Source organism: Calypte anna, chromosome 1 (genome assembly GCF_003957555.1).
Source record: "Calypte anna isolate BGI_N300 chromosome 1, bCalAnn1_v1.p, whole genome shotgun sequence".
NCBI lineage: Eukaryota > Metazoa > Chordata > Aves > Apodiformes > Trochilidae > Calypte > Calypte anna.
Window position 1 is genome coordinate 169,458,258 of NC_044244.1, and position 23,967 is coordinate 169,482,224.

General features: G+C 38.9%; 1 protein-coding gene across 1 annotated transcript in view; it reads left to right on the top strand.

Annotated features, from left to right (window-relative positions):
- The first annotated feature begins 256 nt into the window (after window positions 1-256).
- LRCH1 (leucine rich repeats and calponin homology domain containing 1) overlaps window positions 257-23,967 on the top strand; it is a 126,723-nt gene continuing 103,012 nt past the window's right edge. The window contains exon 1 of the mRNA XM_030468989.1: window positions 257-503. Coding sequence (XP_030324849.1) covers window positions 257-503 — 247 coding nt within the window. The remainder of the gene's footprint in view (window positions 504-23,967) is intronic.

Below are 23,967 nucleotides of genomic sequence, written 5' to 3' on the forward strand. Positions count from 1 at the left end.
GTTTGGCGAAGGGAGGGGGGGAAAAAAAAAAAAATGGTGAATCCGCGCATGCGCAATTTGCGCGCCTCGCCCGGGCCCTTCGCCTCCGCCTCCTCCCTGCGCTGCCGCTCCCCCTCACGTCGGCGGCGGTGCCACCGCCACCAGAGCGAGCGGGAGGAGGAGGAAGGGAGGAGAGGGAGGCAGGTCCGGCGGCCTTCTGGGGGTACCCCCAGCGGCGAGGCGCGGAGAGAGGGGAGGGAAAGGGAGGGGGGGGAAGATGGCGACGCTGGGAGGCGAATCGCAACCCTTCCCCAGCGCTGCTCTGGCGGCGGCGGCAACAGCCGGGGTGGGCAGCGGCGGCAGCGGGTCGCTGGGTTTGCAGGCGCCGCTGAACCGCGGTCTGGAGCGGGCTTTGGAAGAGGCGGCACACTCCGGGGGGCTCAACCTGAGCGGCAGGAAGCTGAAGGAATTCCCGCGCAGCGCTGCCGCCCTCAGCCACGATCTCTCCGATACGGTGCGGGCAGGTGAGGCCAGGAGAGGAACCGGGGGCGCGGAGGGGAGGGGGAGGTCGGCGTCGGTATCTGCCTGAGGTGGGCGGAAACGGAGGGGGGGGGAAGGGGATTAAATCGCCGGGGGACACCTTCCCCCCTTCCCCCCCTCAGCTCCCCGCCCACCTCAGGCGTCGTAGCCCCCAACCTCTCTGTGAGGAGGACACCCACTCCCCACCCTTTCACTCAACCTCCGTGTCATGAGGCGTTCGCCTGTCCTCTTCCCCACACGGAAACCGAGCCTGCTCCCACCTCTTTCGTTATCTCTATTTTATTTATTTATTTATTTATTTTTATTTTATTCATTCCCCCTCTCGCTGTATGATGAGGTGGGTGTTTGATCACATATGGCTGGATCGCTGCACCCCCCCCCCCCTCCGTCCCTCCTCCCCTCTCCTCCTCCTTCCCCTCTCCATTTGGTGAGGCAGAACTGGCTCTCCCGTGGCACACTGCGAGAGCATGTGTGTGGACTTTGGGGGGGAGAGATTCTTGCTCGCACCTGTCTTCTCCCTCTGGGGAATGTGTATTTTCTGTGCCACCCTTCCCTGACTGCTGAGGTTTGAGGTGGCAGCAAGTGCACCTTTGAATCAGGTTCATAAGGAAGACCTATGTGTGCCAGGTTGGATACCTGCTTCTTCCGTTCTCTTGCATGTAGGTGGACCCTATGGTGGAGGGTATGTGTGTCTTTATGTAACCACATTAGGACACTCATCTACCTCTGAACATCTTGCCTATTTGCATGCCACAGGTGGGGATGTGTTCATAGGAATGCTTTTGCTCTGCAGGTACCCCCACCTTTCACGAATGCCACTTGTCTGACACTGGGTTTGACATCTGTCCTTGTATCTTTACAGTCATGTAGGCATCTTCCCAGCTCTGCATGCAATTCAGTCTTCCAAGGCAAATATGGAGAGAAATTTTACCTCCTCACAGGCACCTACTTGTTCTGCTGTGAGGGACATTGTCATTGCATACATCTATGGGGGGGACAGGCCTGACAACCGTGTAGGCAGGAGGGGTTGTGTATCCAGTCTGTTTATTTACTTTGCCATCACACCCTCCTTGCAACATAAAAAGGCACACTTGCTTCCCACCTACAGAGGCAGAGACCCCCTGCAAAGGGTCGAGTTTGTTTTCCTGCATCTGTTTGTGGTGAGGCTTGGAACCTAATTCATTCCTTACACAGTCTTCCTTGGTAGAAGAGTAAAATAAACCCAAAAATCTGCGCTAGAAGAATATTAGTGTATTCCTAAGATCTTTAGTGTGCTGCCTCCGTGTGCCCTTTTGTGTCCCCATTTGCCTGCTGAAGATAATTGTGTTGTAATAGCAAAGGAGCAGGCAAGTAGTCACTTGTTGTTGTCCCACAAACCAGCGTGTGCTATACCTGCATGCAAACATGTGATAACATGAACTTAAATTCTCAACTACTCCAAAACATAAGGGTATTTATGCCTTCTTGTAAGTGGAGATGTATGTGCTGGTTGCATACATATATCTTTCTCAGCTACAAGGAACAGACTGATGTCTCTGTGGTAGATGCCATATGTAATTGTTATTTAGCTCTGTCATTTGTCTGCTGTTGCTGAATGGATTACATAGTGGTCTGTATGAACACCTATATCATCATATCAATAAAAGAGAAATATGAAGGAAACTTGATGAATGAAACTACCATGAGTTGTTAGTGAGAATTGCTATGTTAACCATTAATTGCATCAGTAACAGATGTGATAGTGAGCAGATAAGGCATTACAGTGCAACTGTATGTGGTTAGAATGGCTTTCAGCTGCCTCCCCCAAGCAAGATGCTTTATTTATATTCTTTTTAAAAGTTGTAGTCTAATGAAGACATGCCATGACATAAGTAGTTTGGAAATCCAGAAAGTTAGCTTGTTTGGTTTGCCCTAATTGATCCAAACTGTTGGAAAACAAAATTATGTGCTGGAAAACAACACAATTGGCAGTGATTATGTATTAGTATTTGTATATTGTCAAAGTATGTTCTGTATAAGCATGAGCTGTGTATTGTATGTGTAGGTAGTACATCCTTACTTGTTCATGCAAGGTTTTTGTTTGGAGGAGAACCAAGGAAAAAAGTAGTTTTTGCCTTCAAGCTTTGCTTTGCTTTTCTCAGAGTTACATGGAAGACCTTCCATATGAAATTAAATGTAGAATGGGATTTTCATTCTCATTTTGGTTGGTATAAACAGCAGTGTAGAGCAGCCCATGTCTCACAACATGCATCCCTTTTTTCATCATCCCTTTTAGGATAACCAGGTGTTAATCTATAGTCATTTTATATTTTTGTTTGTAACTGTAGCATGTTCTAACTGTGTAATGGAAGTTGTTTACCTTGTGAGTTAAGTTGTATGTTGATATATTTGTGAAAAATCCCTTTTCTTTTCACTTGTTTCATTACATAAGTAGAATATATAAACAGAAGAGATGCTTGGCTTAAGACCAGATTTCTCAGGCTCCTGGGTCAGGCTCTTGATGGGAATTTTCTCTCTGGCTTCCTCTCCATAAATGTGCATAGTATAAAAGTGGTACTTTCTCATACTATGAATACATACTTGGAATATGTCCTTGCAGTGAGTGACTTGTGGATTTGATGTGCTGACATGCCTCGGAAGCCCTGAAACCTTGGTGGTGGGATAGGGGTAGCTTTTCACCATTAAAGATTTTTTGCTAAAGAGGGCCAGTCTCACTTAAAAGATAACAGACACTGCCTGATCTACAGTAGGCTGGTCTGGGGGATTGAGTTTAGAGTTCTGAGTAGCAGGGGATTTCCAGAAAACTGAAAGCTTGACTGCATCTCTACAGTATTTTAGCATTAGATAGTGCTAGATACAGATTCAGAAAATGATAGTCTACAGCTGCTGACAAAGTGTTATCAAGCTTGTTTTGTGTAGAAGTTCTGAGTGCTCTAAGTATGTCTGAGGAAGGCAGAAGTGTTAAATTCTGTTCATGGTTTTTTTTTTTTTTCCCCTAAAGTAATCGATACACTTTTGAAAGAGATGTAGCTTGGTTGAGTTTAATAACTAGAACTGAATAGTTTGACTTTTCTAGTTCTTATTTCAGTTACATTCTATAATAACTGTAGAGGCTTAACTAGTCACTTGTTATTTGTGCAGCTTCTTGGTACGCTTTTTTCCATGACTTTTGATTGAACACATATTGCTTAGAAAGACATGATAGGACATTTCTGTCTCAGTCTTTGAAAGTTTTGCTCAAGAGCTGAGTGATCCAGTCAGGTGAACTTTCAAGCAGTATCTTTGCACGCAGAAGGGAGTTTGCATGGCATGCAGTACTGTTAGAAGAAAAGAAAACCTCTATGTAAAGTATACTGAATATAGTCAGATGTTTTAAACCACATCAGTGTGGATGCATAGCAAAAAACATTTCAAAAATAATAAATGCTATTCTTATCACTTTTATTACAGGCTGGGTTGTGCAGAAGGCAGTGGCACAGTAATCACGTAGTTCTTAAGTAATAGTATACAATTATATGTCTCAAAACCACTGGGAATGCTGGAAGCATATTACTTTATAAAAGAGGAAGAAAAAGCCTCATAGCTGTTACTGAAATGTGTAACCATGGCTGCCTTTATCACTTCAGCTTCTTACTGTAGGCTTTTGCTGTATTTCTGAAGATAAATCCTCTGACATTTTTCTGTTGAATACCTGCTTCATTCTGGTGTGTGAATTAGGCACACGAGAACGGGTTAGTTACTGCTGCTTCTGATGATGTGGGAGTGAAGCAATTTTTTTTTTTAAATTAAGGAATGTTTGAAAAGAAATACAAATTGACATGATTGCTGTTTTGGACAGTGTGAAATTCTGAAACAAATATGTAGTATTTTTTTGTTTGTGCTCTTTGGAGTGCTCACTGGGCAAAAGAACTCCTAGCTGCTGGTTTTAAAAATGTTTATAGGTGTACTCTGCTTGCCAGTATAGACAGTGCTATACCAAAGCCACCTTAGCTTGGCAGCATCAATTGTTTGGACTGTGTAACTACAGATTCAGTTTCAGGCTGGTCCAAAAATCACAGTATCTCCAGAACAACTACCTGAGGACTTGTAGAGCCCAAGTCTTCAAACCTGGGATTTGAGGCACTTGAGTGTTGACATCTAAGTGTTTCCTATGGAATCATGTAAAGGAAAAAAAAATAACAAAATTACATGTTGTCTTCCCTCACAGTTAAGTCCAGGAATTCTTTTAGTTGTACCCAACAGTTTGAAGTTTTTTTCTTGCTATTTTTCTGAAAATTTATTTTGATACGGCTTCAGGTGAAATATGTTTCTTTCAGTTCTCTTTGCTAATAATAGTAAAAAACCCCAATTCTGTGTTCCCTTGTTTAAAAAAAACCCTAAACATTTTGTGTGCACAAGATTGCCTTAATTCATTCTCACTGATTTTTTCCAGATCCTTTATTAATGTAATTCTTTCTTCTCTTCTGGGAATTCTTCTAATAATGGCAGTAGACGTGCAGTTGGTTCCACTTACTTTAAATGCAGGTTGTATTGGGAAGGATGTCACAGATACAGACTGTTTTATTTCTGCAGCTGCAGACTTTGGTGAACTGAAAATGACTGCGACTGCCAGACTCTCCTTTAGAATTTGGTTTTAATTTGCTCAGTGTGGAAGAAAAGAGATTTGATATGCCCCTCTCTTTTTAGGAATTCTCTCTAAAAAGTGCTTTGAATAGCTTATAGTTCGTGATCTTGCTCACATATTTTGATGACATTGTGGGTTTTTTTGATGAAACTTATTGACAACCTTTCCTTTTTCCCCCCCTCATTTCATCCACACTCATATCATTAATTCTTTATGTTCAATAGTCAGTCCCCTACTGCAGTCTTCCTGTGTTTATCTGAAGATTTCTAAACTTGCTTATTCTGTCTCTTACAAAAATAATATCCTAAGTTTAATAGGAGAGGTAGAGAGGAGGAAGCATTATCTGTTTATTCTCACAAATGAATTGGATATTGTTCTGCAGTCTGAAACTTATGGGATGTAACTCTTTTATGAGATTACAGTACAATTGTGTCTTTATATCAAGGGTAAAAATGAAACTAAGTCAATTTTGTACTCATTATTATGTGTCCAACAGTGTAAGTGCAGTTTCAGACTGTAACTTCATAATCTGATCAGGTTTGCAGATCTCAGTGTTACCATTTTATAGTTTTTTTTTTTTTTTTGGTAAGCTTTATCATACCAAATGCATTTTTAGAAGCATAGGTGCACTTAGCAACTTGGAGCAGCAGAATGCCCTTTCAAGTCCTTTGGGCCTTTTTTTTTTTCCTTCCCCAAGTCTGAGTATGTCCTTGCTTGTAGATCATATAAACATCCGGGCCATTGACTCTTTGTTGAATGGAGTCAATTAGTTCTTTTTCCATAGAGAGTTTAGTCAGTTGTGCTTTGGAAAGTTACCTCTTTTGCTTGGAGATTTATGCCCCCTCAGCTGAATAGCAGTCGGTGTCTTTGCAGGTGCTGTTAGTCTCTTTTCAGCACAAAATGGTGTGAATTAACTCAAGGGTGCCTTTTCTTGCATGAAACAAATTAGGAGTACTCAGTTGCCTGGTTATTGTTTCACAGTGTGGCTTGAGCAGATTAATGGTTTTCTACCACTGACTTTGTGTGTATGTCTGTCTCTTCCCCAGCATGGCCTTTGGGTTTTTTTCTTAATTTTGTTTCTTTCTTTTTGCTACTTTGCTTTTTTTGGTAGAGGCCTTTGAAACTAGTGCAAGGGCTCAGAAGTAGGAGAGATGACAGCCTAGATATCACATGATAGGAAGGAAGGAGGGTGAAACATCAATTTCATCAGGAAGTAAGCTCAGCTGTTTATTGAGTCTTTACCTTGAAGTTCCAGTTTACAGTGCCTGTTTCTTAAACAACTGTACCTAGAATTCCCAAAGCCATGTTTGGCCACCTGTGCTTTCAAATGCATGAAGATGGCTTTTTTAGAAACGTTGTCACTTTGTGTCCTTTGGCCTTTTTCAAATGAGACTAAAAGAGCTCCAAAAGTAGTATTGTGGTAGTAAAGGTGCTACAGGTTTCTTTTTAAATGCTTGTAGCAGAACAAGTTTGTTTTTGAAGATCCATTTGCATGTGGTCACAGCCTTGCAGGAGGGAGGTAGAACCCAAGTGTTCCTACATGATTTGTGTGTCACCTTTTCGTCCTTCCCTTGGTCTGTTTCTTTTGTGTCCTTGGCACAGAAGGTGTCTTGGTTTAGACATCTGGAAAAAAGGAGAGATAGTGTGAATCCTAATACAATTACTATATGCAGAGTTTTGAAAAAACTACATGCTTTTTTGAGAGGAAGAGAACAGGCTAGAATCGACTATGACAATGAATACTTGCCCAGGAAGTGGACTTGGAAGTGTGGCTTGGAAGAAGGAGCCAATGCAATTTAGATTTCAACAATAAAATTGATAGAAAGAAGATTCTATTGAAAGACAGAAGGTAAAGTGAGTATGGATTCATGAAGCAGCATGTGAAAATATAGGTAGGGTGGGAGTGAAAGGATGGGAAGGATTTTAAGTAAGGAGCTTAATCAAGGGAGCTATAAATTCTTGATTGAGTGTAATGTCTTGGAATATTTTTCTGATATGTTTAAAACAGGAAAATTATTTTCTTGAGCAGTGACATTAATGACAATGAGAATTTTGTGAACCAGGGTGTTAGAAAAACATGGAGAAAAGTATTCAACTATAGCATAACATTTACAGTCTTTGTGCTACAAATGATAGTGTAAAATTCATACTTTATAAAGTTTGCTGTTGAATATAAGTTTGGGAGGTTTAGCATCCACTTGCTTGCAGAAAGAAAAGCCAGTGACATTTTTTGCTGCTTTCAGAGCTGCAAGCGTAGCCAAGACGGAGGGAGTGATGTTCTGTGTATCAGAATGGCCATTCTAGGAAAGATGAGTAACTTCCCCAGACAGCAGACTGTTCATTCTGCCTGTCAGGTTCTTGCTTGCTGTGTTAGTAACCATCTACTAGATTTATGAATGTTACAAACATGGTGAAATCCCTAATTCACAGTTAAAATCAGTATAATTTAAATGGCATTTCTTAAACCAGAGAGTAATCCTTAACGTGCTCTGTAGAGATTAGAATGATGAAAACAGTTTCCCCGTTTATTGTTCTCCCATGTATAAAATTGAAAGAGCCAGAAATATTGTTACTGTATTCAGTGTGCAGATCCTTGTCAGAAGTGGAAATGGGTGTTAAGTATTCTGCCTTCTGACTGCTCTCTGCTGACCGTATTTTTGCAAGGTATCATTTACATGAGAGTAATTCTTTGGAAAGGTACTGAGCAGTTAAGCTTCTGGAGGAATAATTACTTTGTGGGTAGATGCGTCTTTGTGGGAGGAGTTCAGTTCTAAAATTCTAATGCTTCTCCCCTGAGGGTGTCTTGCTGGCCAGCTTTCCTTCTTAGCCCTTTCTTTCCTTGTATGGTGCAGAACACCATAATATCTCTAAACCTCCTAACTATTTAAAAATAGAAATAACAGTAACAGTCTTTAGTACTTCTATCCCAATCTGTAGAAGTATTTTTCCAGGAAAATACAGAAGTCAAAACTTGTGAGTGAGGCAGCGATCTTGGCAGAGCCAAATGAGGGTTAGTTTTGCATTTAATTTGGAGCCTGAGGTTTGCACTCACTTTCATGCACTGCATGAAATATTTCGTGTTCAGCTGAGCTTGTGGGAATTCTGGCTCCTTTAGTCAAAAGCTAGCTGATAGTTTTGTGATCCCAATATGAGGCACCTCTTCTAGGTATGGTTAGAGAAATTACTGGAATTAGCTGGGGCTTTGAATATCAGACTAGAGTTCTGCGATTGATCTTTGAGAAGCAGAACGTGAGCAGAATAGCTGGGCACCAAGTTAACAGTGACCTGTGCTGCTGAATGGAAAAGATTTTTTATGTTGGTTTTCTGGAGCTGGGTGATTTTATTCCTTGGTATGAGTTGCAGTAATTGTAATACTTGGTCTAGACAACACAGACTTGCAGAGGTGGCTTTCTTTTGGTTTCAAAAAACTTTTTGTAGGATGGAGGGCATTGGTTGTACTGAACAAATATGAAATAATATCAAAAGATATTTGTTGTCTGTTACTTTTTCTGTTTTTCAAAAGGTTAATTTATTGAAGTATACCAAGTGCTTGCCTATATAAATTACAAATGTTGTAAAGACTGAGTTTTCTGTGTCTCCTACGAATTTTTCTGCACTTTTCTTTATAATCCTTCCTTTTTGAAATGTATGTTCCCAATATCAAGGTAGGCTTGAAGCAAGTCTGCTTTAAAAAGATAACATTTATTTTCTTCCCAAACTACAGTACTGTGAAATGCAAGATTGGTAACAGATTTAATTTCTACTTTTTGGATTTAACTATATATGCAAATAAAGTGCTTTCTACTAATGCAGCCCTATAAAGACTTCTTTCTTGTAGAGGGAGACTGGGATAGCTGGCATTAATGTGTGTGGAGGTTTCCTCTAAAAAGTATTTATCTTGAACTAAATTCTTGAAAAAAAACTTGAAAAAAAATCTTGGAATTGGATATAAACCTGGCAGGTGCCTTGATTTTTTTTTTATACTGTATAATATAATATGCAGTAGCAAGTTTCAAATGTAGCAAAGTAACTACAATGACAATTTCACTTTATCATGTGTATACAGATATGTCATTTTTTTTAACATCTGAAGACTGTGTCTTTGGGTGTGTGATTTGCAGTGGCAGCACGTTAGACGGGCAAAAAGTAAAAATGAAAAAATTCAGATGAGAATCTCTAAATTTAAATATGAAGAGGAAGGCATGAATGACAAGTTGGATCTGTTGCTTGGTAATCAGAAAGAAATGGGTTCATGAAAAATCTGTTCAAACATAAATTAGTGTTCACTGAAACTGACAGAGAAATTTTGGAAAATGGGCAAGAAATTGGGAATGGAAAGAAAATTGAATGAGAAATTTATGCAAGGAAAAAAGTGGAGCAGAATACACCCTTAGGTGAGGCTTACAGGAGTTAAGGCAAGATACCCAGAACACAAATGCAGCTGTTCCTGTATAGTAAGAGCATTGGCTCAGAATTTAAAGGCAGTGAAAATGCTCTAAGTGAAGTTTATATTAAAATGATAATTTTTTCTGTTTGAACTTCGAACAGGAGAAGCAGGGGTTAAAGTTGTTGAATTCTTGACAGGTTGCACCATTGCCATTGCTCTATTACTGTGTCTTGAGAATAGTGAGGCCTGGCTGAATATATTGAATTCTGTCATTTTAAGGTATGACAAGTGTAGTGACAACAAAGCTGTCTGTTTATCCGGTGGGGAAGGAGGAAGAAGGTAGTGTCATTCATATGTTTTATATAATTAAAAAATACAGAGATGAAGATTTCTGGGATGGGATTTCTGGTCAGAGATGAAAGGAGCTTTCTAAGCATTGGGGCAGGGATGTGGGGGTGGGGAGAAGATGCCCTGGTTATTGAACAGCAGCTGTGATTGGTTAAAGGGAGAAGCTTAAACCCAGGTTTCCCATGCTTATTCCTATGTTATGTTGCTAGGGTTTATTTTTAAATTATCTTTTTTTTAGTTCACTTCAGTTCAAGAAAAATGTTCTTTTGCTCTCCACTATGTATGAAGTTTCCCTACTCATTAAGTTTTGCCTGCCATCCCTGTTCCAAGATTTGAATTTCAGTCTGGCTGAATGCCTACTCTTTGCTTGTGCTTTGTATACCAGCCAGTTCAGATTGCTTTGTGTTAGTGATTTATTTTTTCTCACTCACACGTGTCCTGTCACTTGCAAGTTTTACCAAAGGTGGTATTTTCATCTGCTTAGAAGGTTTATTTGGAGAAAGATGTACGACCAAAAATTTGTTTGTGGGCCCCATCTAAAATAAGTTTCCATCCTTGGTCTTATTTTGAAAAATTCTGGTGCCTAGCATTTATACAACATAAGATAGTTTGTCATTGGGTATAGTCCTTGATAATTTAAAAAAAAATATCTCTTGAGCACATTATGTATTTTCTTAGTGAAAATGTACAGAGTAATAGAGTGCTTTACTGAATTATAGCTGTATTATAATGAATGTTTCCACTCATCATCTGAACTTTCAAGTGTGATGGAAAACTATCATGTTAATCTGACAGTGTAGTTTCATCCATTATTTTCTGAGCTCTTTTGGAGAGTGGAAGAGGTTTCTGAGTCTCAAATTACTTCTTTTTCTTAAAACAAAGCAAAACAAAAACCCAGAGAAGAAAGCACAGAAAATGGACATTTTTTCCCCATCTTTGGAACTACCTTTTTTTTTTTTTTCTTATTCAAATTCAACCTGAAAAGTGCAGGTGATCTATGGCAAGTTCTTCAAATAAAATCTTCGATGTGAGTGATATGGATTTTGTGATTTGAATGAAAATATGAGAATATAAAATATTCAGTAACTTAAATTTGCCGAAATTTTTGTAAAGGAATTCAAAGGCTAAGGCTGCTGCTTTCTTACTATATTCTTTTGCATTGTGGTGATGCTGCAGCTATTCCTGCTATGTTAAAGTGTGCTCTGTGTAACTTGGGCATTCAGCCAAACCAGTCAGGAACTTCTAAAGGCAGAGAAAGTAGTCTTTTGAATTCCTTGTATTTTATTATTAATTTAAAAGCCTTTTACTTAATTATACAGAGTGTCAATATAATGGCTCTGAGCTGGTTTTCAGCACAGACCTTGTTGTATGTTAGTGTTGAAAATAACCTTACAAACTCTGCTCTTCTCAGTGATTTATTTCCTTGCTCTGTAGCAGTGCAGCTTATCCCAGGTTTTGCAGATCAGAAAACTTGAGGAATAGAAGTGCTGAATGATTCAATCCAGATCTTAGATCACACCAACAACCAAACTGTGAAAGATACCCAGTTTTGGTTCTTTAGCTTTTATTTTTATGTCTCAATCAAACGGTTGTAACATATCTGGAAGAATGGAGGTTGAGGCATTTGAATTGAAGCTTTGGTCTGGAAAATGTTGGGATAGTAAAGATGTAGACCTTGAAGCTTTTGTTAGTAAGCCCTGGGAATGATTTGAAATGTATTAACACAATGCAGAAACAAAGAGCTCACTTTATAGTAGTATCTGGCACAGAAGCATGATGGTACAGGTTGAAAATATTCAGAATGTCACTGATATTCTGGATTTGCAGTCAGTTAGGAATCCGGTAATATGAAAGAGTATTAACTTTACAAAAAAAGAAAAAAAAAATCAGTATTTTGGCAAGAAATGCTCTACTCCCTCTGTCAGTTTTCATATCTTTGTACATTTGGCTTCCTAGAGAACTGAAAAGGTTATTTTTGGCCTAGTGCCCAGGGCTAAAAATGGCTTCTGGAATCTTACAGCTCAGTTTGGTGTTGAACAGTTCTGTGTGGTAGTAACATAAGTGCAGTAATTGGTAGTCTCAGTGAAGCATTTTAGTTATGCACTTCAATGTTAAGTTCTGTGAGATTGGCCATGTGGTCTTTCCAACATCCAGTCTATCAGAAAAATGTGAGCCATGTTTATCTGTGAAGCAATGGTAGCCTGAAAAAAAAAGAGGCTTTTCTGTAAGTGCTCTTTGAAGGGGAGTAGGAATGAGTGTGAAGTTTAGCCTTTAAAAGGAAAGGCTCTAAAATGGAGAAATAAATCACAGTATTGCTCTGGGAAGCATGAGCATTGCAGTTGAGGCTGTACATATGGGGAAGAGAATGAATTTGTGAAGTTTCTGCATGCTTCTATCTAGTATAGTAGGATTTAATTTTAAAAGCAGAGAAAACCACCCAGACATCTTCCTCTTCCCCCAAGAAACAAGTACACCTGTCACTTACTATATGTGAATGTGTACGTATAATAAATGTAAGAATTTGAATGATTTCTGAATAGTTTGGATGATTACATAACCAGGAGTTAAGGAATATCCAGGAGAATAATGAGGGGGTAACTATTTAAATCTGAAAAATCTTACACCAGTAAAAGGTCTAAAAAGGAGACTAATGAAATGGCTGCATATTGCTTTCCTCTACTTCCCCAGATCCCCTTCCCCCCCCCCCCCTTTTTTTTTTTTTTATTGGAACAGGTCGTGCTGCATGAAAAGCAAGATTTTCCAACTAGAGTTTATGTAGAAATACTTTAATATTATTTTTTTTTTTTGTGAGCTAGTGAAATTAGCGTGGACAAATTTTGCATGCGAAGGTGTTGCTCTGAACAGGTTACATAAACATCCATAAACACTCAATCTGAAACCTCCTGAAAAATCAGTATTGGATTTTTTTGTTCTAAATTTCCAGTATAAGCCTTCTTTTAACACAGTAGTCTAAATAGGGTCCAAATAAAATGAGTTGTCATCAATTTTGTCATCATACAAATTTGAGTTGGCCAGACTAGTACATGACTGCAAAGGCTTCAATTCTGTGTCAGTGCTAATGCCTGAGAGCTGTCTACCTCCAAAACTACTGTTTCTAAACTACAAAATTTGTTCTAACCCATTTATTAAAAAGAATAATTCCAGATCAACTACCATAGGATACTAATGTTCAGTCTTCAGAAAGGTTGAATGTTACTTACCTGGACTAATCACAAGCCTTGCCAGTTGTCCTAAATAAAGTTGTTCTTCTCAAAGGCAGTCTTTTGTTTCATGTTTTGGTGGCTAAGTAGTCTAAGCTGTTTGCACTTCAGCCTTGCAATCTCTGGCCAAATAGATTTATAGAATGCTATTTTTTAAAATTATTTTTGGTATGGTATTTATTGAAAATAAATCACCTCAGTTAATGGCATTTGAAGAAATTATGCTCTCTCTGAAATTTCTCTTGTCTCTAGCAAAATCATTTTATTTCTCAGTGTTCTCATCATAGGGAAGTAAATATATGTAGTTAGAAGCTATTATTCTGACTGTAGTTGATTCAGCTTGGAAAAAACTGTATATTCTGTGCTCAGTCTTGATGCATTTACATTATGTAATTGTGTATTTAATATGTTAAATATTAAATTTATATAAAAAGAAACATTTATCTTTATATAATAGCATATATTTAAATATAAAGTTTATGCTACTCTGCTTTATGGATGATACAATTCTACTTCTTAACGTGTTTCTAAATCCTTTCTTGATGCATGAATCAAGGTGCCAATCAAGGTGTATGAAGGAAGTCAGGGCATAGGGGAAATATATTACTTTATTGGTGATTATTATGATTAAGTTATTAAATTTAAGTTATGTGAGTATAACCCCTATATATCTTTCCTGGGAAATAATATAATTAAATCCATGGAAAACAGTGTGATAAAAAAGAAAAGGTAGTGATCACGAAGCTGTTAATATTCTCTGCTTTATAACAAAAGCTGCTTTCTTTTAGAGGAATTCCTCTTAATACTTCAAGAATATTTAGTCACTTCTGTCATTCTTTACTAGGTGTATCTTACCTCATGGTTGCTGTTTTCATTCTGGAGTTAGTGGACTAGTTGAAGCATGGAGTAATTGATACGTTTTAATACTAAAAGAGACTTTTATGTTGATAGAGTTTGACTCTCTGCCTAATACTGGCCATAAATTTTCCTGACTGAGTCTTTGTATCTAGATCTGAAATTTATGGCTCTCACGTATGGTCTCAACTTTAAAGTATGCCAATAATAATAGTATGATTAATCATATATTTCCTTTGGAAATAAAGAAAAGGAACTACACACACTTTTGTATATTAGCTTCAACTCCTGATCATTTGTTATTTCTTTACTGGAAAGAAAAGTTAAATTTGTTAACTACTGGACCAGCTAATCCACTATATCAGACATTCGCTCTTCTGAAGTTGTTTATAATTTTTTTTTTACCTTTATCCTTAGTAAACTAAGAGCTTTGATTAATGAGGGGTGATTCCTGTTACTCTAATTAAAGATGACAGAATCATCCCAGAATCATAGGATGATTGGCTTCAGTTGGAACAGACCTTAAAGCTCATCTAGTTCTGACCCCCCTGCATGAGCAGGGACACCTCCCAATAGGCAGAGTTACTCCTAGCCCCATCCAACCTGGCCTTGAACACCTCCTAGGGAGGGGGCAGCCACAGTGTCACTAGGCAATCCCTGCCAGTGCCTCACCACCCTCACAGTAAAGAATTTCTTCCTAACAGCTAATCTAAATCTACCTTGTTTCATCTTGAAACCATTCACCCTCATCCTGTCACTTCTTGGCCTTGTGAAAAGTCCCTCCTCAGCTTTCCTGTAGACCCGTTCAGGTACTGGAAGGTCACTTTAAGGTTTTCCTGGAGCTTTCTCTTCTCCAGGCTCAAGAACCCCAATTTCTTAGCCTTTCTTCATGGGAGAGGTGCTCCAGCCCTCTGATAACCTTCATGTCTGTCTGTTGGACTTGCTCCAAGAGCTCCATGTCCTTCTTTTTTTGGAGGCCCCAGAACTGGGCACAGTACTCCAGGTGGCTCTCATGAGCACAGAGCAGAGGAGGAGAATCACCTCCCTTGTCCTGCTCATGCAGCCCAGGACCCAGTTCGTCTTTCTGGGCTGAAAGTGCACATTGCTGACTCACATTGAGCTTCTCATTGCCAACTAACAGCCCCAAGCCCTTCTCTGTAGGGCTGTTCTCAATCTGTTCTTCTCTCAGCCTGTGTTTGTTGTTGGGGATTGCCCCAACCTATGTGCAGGACCTTGCACTCGGCCTTATTGAACTTCATGAGGTTGGCGTGGGCCCACTTCTCAAACCTGTCAAGGTCCCTCTGGGTGACCTTCCCTTCTTCCACCATGCCAACCACACCACACAGCTTGGTGTTGGCAGCAAACTTGCTGAGGGTGCACTCAATTGCACTGTCCATTTATCTGATGGAGATGTTAGCACTGGCCCCAGTACTGACCCTTGAGGAACACCACTCATCACTGGTCTCCACTTGGATGCTGAGATGTTGATCACTGCTCTTTTTGTGCATCCAGTTCATAATTCACTTAGTGGTCCATCCATCGAATCCATATCTTTACAATTTAGAGACCAGGATGTCGTGAGGGACAATGTCCAATGCTTTGCACAGGTCCAGGTGGATGATGTCAGGTGCTCTGATGCTACTGGTTGTCCATCTGCCTTCCTGCTGAAAAGCACTGCCTCTCTAACTGGGGTGACAAATGTAAATGGTGGATGTAAACTGAGAGGACAGGCTCTGAGTTGTGTTGAGGAGCTTCCACATGATTCTGGCTGCTGCCCCTGTAATAGGCAAGGTAACTGCCAAGAGATGATTTGAGGGCTGAATTGAGACTGCTGATATCTTACATGGGTGTAGTGAATGTTTAGAGGGCTTGTGAATCAGTCCTAAACAGATAAACCTTTAGTTTCCTACTGTGAAATATGATTCCAGATCCCAAATCTTGTAATTTCATTAAGTCTCTTCATTTTTTTTTTTTTGGGTATCTTAACCATTTTGTTGTCTTTCACAACAGCACAACTCAGCAACTGGGCAACTGGGCATGGCAATTCATAAGGTGTTTTGCAAATACTGTCTGTCAGTGGGGTGATGTGTGTTCAGCTTCATGCACCCAACTTTCATGTTAGTCTTTTACACCTTGGTGTCAGTGGTGTCCAGTGATTGTTATCATTCCAAGCTTATGCTATCACTTCCTGAAAGTACAATTGCACTGCATGGAAAGTACAATTTCCACTTTGTATTTTTAAGTATTTGCGTGACAGGGTTAGATATGAGTTGATTGTGTCTAACCTGCCATGTACTCTGGGCCCTCGTGGTAAGGCTGTGAAGAAAACAGGAACAGCGTGGCCAGCAGGTCCAGGGAAGGGATTCTGCCCCGTACTCAGCGCTGGTGAGGCCACACCTGGAGTACTGTGTCCAGTTCTGGGCCCCTCGGTTTAGGAAGGATATCGAGGTCCTGGAGCAGGTCCAAAGGAGGGCAACCAGGCTGGTGAAGGGACTCAAGCGCAGATCCTATGAGGAGAGGCTGAGGGAGCTGGGGCTGTTCAGCCTGGAGAAGAGGAGGCTCAGGGGAGACCTCATCACTCTCTACAACTCCCTGAAAGGAGGGGGTAGCCAGGGGGGGGTTGTTCTCTTTTCCCAGCCGACTTTCAACAAGACAAGAGGGCACGGTCTTAAGTTGTGCCAGGGGAGGTTTAGGTTGGATATTAGAAAGAATTTCTTTACGGAGAGGGTGATCAGACATTGGAATGGGCTGCCCAGGGAAGTAGTGGATTCTCCATCCCTGGAGATATTTAAAAAGAGACTGGATGTGGCACTCAGTGCCATGGTCTAGCAACCGCAACAGTGGTTCAAGGGTTGGACTTGATCTCAGAGGTCCATTCCAACCCAGCCAATTCTATGATTCTATGAAACGATTCTAAAAATTTACTCTTTTTGATTTTCTTTATTTTTCAGTTTCTCTGAGTAGATGTCAGATTAACACTGTACAACAAAATCAAAATGACTGATGCTCTGGTATAAAAAAGTAGGTTATTCTCTAGTAGAGACTCTATTCACATGAGATTATAGAATATGATTTCTTGCAGCAGTGTACAAGTTTTTCTTCTGACACTTTTTAAAAGATATCAAAGTATGATTTTTTTCCTTGTAATAATTTTACACTTGTGTCTCCTTTGATACTTTGCTAAATGAGTTACGGACATAAAAACAAAGGTTATTTCTAACGTTAAAGAAGGTTTTATATCAAACACAGGAAAGGTTGCTTTTTAATTACAAATTCCTCCTTGAGTATCCATTCTAGAATGGATTGCTTGACAATTCTATTTATAGAAACAGGATGTTTTGATTTTATGAAATGTGGATTTCTTGGGAACTCATTTTGAGAAAGTTCCTCTACCCTTGGTGAAACGCAGATGACATCAGATTTTTTTTATGTACTGGTTCTATAACTGGTGTATAAAGGACCTGCTTTAGAAGAGTCAGTCACATAAAAGGAATTGCATGCTAAGCAGCCTTACTGTTTAAGGTGAATGGGTGACACTGATGTCCAGGTGATCATATCTAAGGCACTAAAAACTGGGGTTTTGTCTAAATGGTCTCCAGAGGTCCCTTCCAACCCTCAACATTCTGTGATTCTGTGAAAAATAGAGTAGGAGGTGGTTTGGGTTTTTACCTGTACATTTGAAATACTCAAAACATTTGTAGTAATGATTCCACTTAGACCATTTTGTGATCTTTGTGGAACATACCCCCTCGGATGCCTCTCTTGGATGAGAAAACTGTGTTATTCTTTTGGGTCTTACTTGTGGTTTTCTTTCACTTGTGATAGTTTTGGTTCAACTGGCATTTCATTTTAGTTTTAACTTTTCCCTTTGGAAACTTTTGGTTGAGATCTAATTACAGCATCACAAAACAGCTCCTTTAAACAGAGTGTTTGGAAATAAAAAAGCAAGGATCAATTTAATAAAAGTCTTATCCAGACTTTATATGTGAGTTTTATGGGATTGTAGGGTAACTCATAATGGAAGTTTCCTCTGGAATTCTTCTAGTCCAACCATCTGTGCAAAGCAGGGTCAAGTATGAACCTGCTCAGTCTGTTCTTGCCAGATGAAGCATATTCCATTTAGCTGAGGAATTCCCAAGTATCTTGAACTACCAGGTATTCCTCCTGCTGCAAATTGCCAGCATTTTCTTGGTGAAAGTGTGACTAAATTTCATTTAAAGCCTCACTGTGGGTCTAATTCAAAATACACTACTCAGACACCTTTTGTTTGTTGACAAACAAAATTATTATTAAAAATTATTAAATAGTAAACCTACTCATAGAGTTTTGCTCCAGTTGTGTGTTGACATAAATTGTGACACACTTTGTTACCAGATGCAGGGGTACTGGAGGAAGGACTGAATAGTAGATTCCAGCTAGTGAGAACCTTCATGTTGTAACTGGAGAAACTGATAAGGAATGGAAGAGGCAGCAGTAGGTATACTGGGAGGTGACAGATTTCCAAATAATGTTTAAATAATACTAGCCCTCCAAATGCAGAATTTTTGGTGCATTCCATTATCCTTTATGGCTAAAGGATTAGCAACAAGGAATAACTGTGGTATATTAGGTCATTGGCAAAATAATAGCAAATAGTGTTGTGGTATTATTGTATTTGCTGCATTGAATGGTTTTGAACATGGGTATGACTAAATGTCATGTAACAGTCTCTTGTATTGTCCTCATAGATAAAATAAGCTCTAAGTTTAAAAGATGAAGTACAGTGAGGATAGTAATTTGCTTTATATGCTACTGTACTGCATCTGTACAGTTCAGTAACATGAAAATCTTTACCTTCACGAATTGCACCATCTTCCTTAATTTTCATTTAAAATGTTTGCTAGTCAGTGTACCTGGCAATAAATTAACTGGAGGAAGTCAGTGCTTCAAAAACATTTGACTGCATCATCTGAAATGTTTCTAGGGACTTTCCATTGGGATTCTACTTGCAAGAGTACTTTTTTGACAGGTTGGTTGTGTTTTGGTTGGGTTTTTTTCTCTCCTTAGCTTAAAAAAGAAACCCAACATTGGCTCTTGCTTTCTTATAAACCTTCTACGTAAACACTGAACTACAGATACACCCTTAGCCATCTTTACATCATTTACAGTCTACTAATCTGGAGCAGCATTTTAAAGTTATGTAGCATGAATCCATTGTTTTCCACAGTGTTTTAGTGATTAATCTGGAATGGCCCAATGAGTTCATCTGTTCTGTGTGTTAAAGGGTAGTAAGGTGATACCAAATCTTAGGATACGTGTGAGAAATTATTGTTTCTCCCTTCTTTTGCTTTAACCTCTCTTTTACAGTAATGAGACTAGTTAATTCACAGAAGAGTGAGGAAAAATGAAGGGAACAGAAGGTTGAGCCCACCTTTTCTTTTTGAAGAAAAACAAGTTCTGGGTTCTGATGCCTTGAAAAAGGGGTTTCTTTAAGACCTTCTCCTCTCCTAGTTGTTCAAGAAAGTGTAATTCAGAATAGTTATTTAATAGAGGAAAGTTTATTAAGATGAGTGTATGATTAACTTGGTTTAGTCAATTTGATTTTAAATTGCCTGTGTTACTTGCAAGTGAAACTTGAAAGAGCAGCTTTTAATCCCAAACAGGAATTTTAAGCTCCTAACAGAAGGACATTGCATTGTACACTTAAATACTTTCCTACTTGTAACTGAATCTACTAATTTATGACTCTATGGAAAATTCTTGTGCTACTTTTATGTGCCTTTTTTGTATAGGGAGAGCCAAATAATGTGCAATTGCCTACCTGGTATCTTGCTTTAAGTGAATAAGATAAATATTAAAATTGAAGATGAACTAATCCAAGGTAACACTCACCTCTCCCAACCAGTGATTTACAGTATCAGTACTTTTAGTAAATGGCAAGAGTCATTGTCATTAGCAACTTGATCTAGTTGAGGGGGTTGGACTTGATGACCTTTAGAGATCCATTCCAACCCAAATTGTTCTGTGATTATATGACTGTATAATTATATTGCCCAGAATGCTAATTTTGGTTTCAGAATTAATTGGTTTGCCTCTGACACAGCCAGTAGAGTAAACATTTCTGAAGGTTACCAGATCAGTGCTTTGTGTTTTGGTTGAGACTATCAGAACAATGTCTGTGCTTCATATTTGCTTGTAAGCTTTGAGGAAAATTTAATTTATAGATCACTGTTGCTTTTTATCTTTGATTTCTCTCTGTGTGTATACTACTCAATTATAGACCTCTTTTGTAGAGAAGACAGGGCACTTATTCGCCAGATAAAGCTGCAGTTAAACCATGAGAATGTATTTCCCTAACAGACTATTCCCTGGGGTAACTATTTGCATAAAAACACATTTGTTTTTAGTTTTGCAATTATTTGCAGGCAATCAATTATATTGGGTGTTGAAATTACTGCTTACCAGCAGTATAAAGCAGTTTTTCATACAGGTATGTACCTCAATAAAGAACTGTTTTGGTCATTGTGCAATGTATTCTCATTTGCAGGGATGTGTGCAAGCACATATGCATAGACAGGTGAGATAATTATGTATGCAGATATAGACACTTTAGGGATAGAGATTAAAACTTGGATTTTAATTTTCTTGTAGCTGGGACAAAAAAGGCATATTTTTATATCTATAATTTGAAAATTACGAGTCGTTTTAGTGCAGTCATGAGAGTTTCAGGATCAGTTTTAAGAATAGTATTTGTTATTTACACAGGATTTATTCAAAGAACTGTATATATTTCATTCTGAACTTGGTTGCTGCTCAGAGTACAAAGGTACTATTCTACAGTAATTTCTACATTGTTTCTCTTTTGTATGTTTAGGTATTAGCTATTGTGTTGTGTAGTTATGTAGTGATCTGGGAAGTATGTAGCTGACTGCTAGTTTAACATTCATGTTCTTGGTTTTTACAGAAAAAAAAGAACTCTAGCAGATTATAAGCACTTCAAAATTCTAACCCCATCTTTTTTTATTTTGTTTGCATTATGCAATTGTTTTTTAAGTCTGTCTGACTACAGCTTAGCAAGAAAAAACATACTTTGCTTTTCTCTTCCCTTAGGATTTTATGATATGCTGGTTTCTGTTGATATTTCCGTGGCAGCTTTAATGCTGTATGTATCAAGATTTCCCAGATTGCTTGAGCACTGAGAGGAGTTAACCTGTTTTATGGATGTGTGCTAAGATACTTATGACTGTCTTGTAATCTGTTTTCTAATTCCTTTTTTAAATTATCATAATGTTTTGCCATTCTGAAGGAAGGAAATGTCTGTTTCAGATATGTGATCTTATTCTGTTCTCTGTGTGGTGAAGAATCCTAAAACTCAGTATTTTAAGTGGATTTGAAATGGTTTGGTTTTTTTTTTTTTTTTTAATGCAAACAAAAAAATCTGGTGCCTTCTCTGGGCTCTCTTGGCATCATAATTGCATTCCTTAAAAATTGGTCTCCAGCCACTAACTCTTTCTCTTAGATGCCAGTGGATTAGTGTCTCTATTACTTGATTCAAGATGTTAATCCCTTATTAAGGTTTAAATCTATGCATCCTGTAGAAAAACTGCTGACTGTGTTTCTGTGAGTGTGATGTGTGTATGCCAGTGTTGTCTGTATATACAGAGATGCATTTCTGTGCTCTGTGTGCCATCTGCCTACTGGGAATACATTTCCACCTGGCTACTGGTGGGACCTCAGGCATGGAGCTGCAGTAGCTTGTCTTCTCTCAGGCTGCAATAGAATTCGTGGAATTTTCAGGGTTGGAAGGGACTTTTAAGATCATCTAGTTCCAACCCCCCTGCCATGGGCAGGGACACCTCCCACTAGATCAGGTTGCTCAGAGCCCTGTCCAGCCTGGCCTTAAAAACTTCCAGGGATGGGGCTTCCACCACCTCTCTGGGCAACCTGTGCCAGTGTCTCACCACCCTCATGGTGAAGAACTTCTTCCTAACTTCCAATCTAAATCTCCCCTCCTCTAGTTTGAATCCATTCCCCAGTCCTATCACTACCTGACATCCTCTAAAGTCCCTCCCCAGCTTTCCTGTAGCCCCCTTCAGATACTGGAAGGCTACAATAAGGCCTCCTCAGAGCCTTCTCCTCTCCAGACTGAATAACCCCAACTCTCTCAGTCTGTCCTTTCTGCCCTGTTTTCCCCCTGTACCTTTTAGCTATGCCATACTAATTTTGATGTTTCAATATCAGTGTTTTTTAAGGTATCTTAATACAGAAATTGAATATTTGTTTTTACAGATACCAAGTATTTGAGGGATCCTCTTCTATATTAGTGTCTACTTAGAAAAACAAATCTTCTGCAGGAATTGCTGAGTTGAAAGGTGTTTTCCATAGACACCAAACACATTAATAAAATGCAGGTTCAGGAGTGGGTGAATGCCTTGACATAGGAAATTACTCAGTGTGAAGAGACTTTGATTATGCTGATTTCTGTTACCCATTCACTTTGAAGTGATAAATTTTGTGTATAAAAGTGAGGATGAGTCTTCAGTACTACCGCTCTGTTTTCAATTAATAAGGAAGCATGAGCATGAATTCACTGTTTTGTTTTACATCAGGAGAAAAACAATGTCACTTGACTATCTGACATCCTTCCCAACATCACTACAGTGCTTTGAAAGGGGATTGTGTATTTGCAGCAGCCTATTTCAGAGAACTGTACCTTTCCAGGCCTATGTTTTAGCTGTGTGACTTTCAGTTTCTAGTTTTTGAATACCATTTAGCAAAGTATAACAAGTGTTACTGCAAATTGGAGTAATACAGAGTCAGTGCAGGTGTGTCCCTAACTATGGTGGCTGTTGACACTTAAGGTCTCTTTAGGCAGTCCTGAGGCACAGGAATGGGGACCACTGCAACAGCCAGAGTGTGTCCCTGTCTGTGTAAAATCAAGATTTATATTCATATTCAAAGAACAGCCTTACAGGTAGTGTAAGGCATGCAAAACATTAAACAGTTTTACTGGATATGTAATGTTGAAGCGTATGTCAGATTTTGCTCAGATATTCCTTATAAATTCTTATGGAGGCAAAGGTATGGAAAACCGTGCCCTGAATTTGTGTTCCTGAACCTTCCATGTCAGGGAGACTCTTTGTAAGTGTTTTGGATATGTTGAAATTGGAGGTGGAAGAGATCTTGCTTTGTATTTTACTTGGGACAGTTTCTCTACAACAGTAGTTTCCAAAATAAAAATATTAATTACATAAGACATTGAAAGTGTTATTACACTCAACTGTTTCCAGATTCTTGACATGAAACCTGAGGATTTCCTGAAAGAACATCCTCTTTCCTTTGTGACTACTAAAAATACAAGCAATAGCCAGAAACAAAACCAAACTCCTGAGTGCTAAGCTGTTTTCAAAGGAGAGCTAGGCTGCCTCTAGAGACTCTAGAATTAAAATTTTTAAGAAGTTTCTTTTCTCAGTCTTGCCCATTTCAGATGATCTTCACAGATGACTGTAAAAGCAGTAAATGAACCCTGGATAAAGTGGAATTAAGTTTATTCAGATAGAGTTGAGGAGGTATAGAAGAATGACTTTTTTACAAAAGCTGAGCAAATAAGAAAGATGTTAACTCTTTAGTTTTTAAATAAAAGTTAAGCTATAATGTTATTGTTTCATTTAAGTTTCTAGCATAGCTGCCTTTGGTGTATATTGAAAATTTGAAGATTATTGTTATATCGTAGCTGGACCTGAGAGTTGAGCGAACTATTTGGTAACTTCAGAACTCATGAGACCTGTTTATTTTAATTTTTCCTAGTAACAGATGAGGAAAATTTCAGCAGTAATTTTCTTAGAGTTGTTTATATAGCTGGTATCAAGCTTGAAGAAACAACAAAAAAAATGGAGAAAGGCACATGGCTTTTGTGAGAGAAGCAGGAGGAACTTGGAAGCATAATGTAAACCAGATTAATTTAACCAAGGGTGGCTTTTAAACAGGGGTAATACATGATGTTTTTGAAGTGGAGACAAGCAAATTAAACAGAC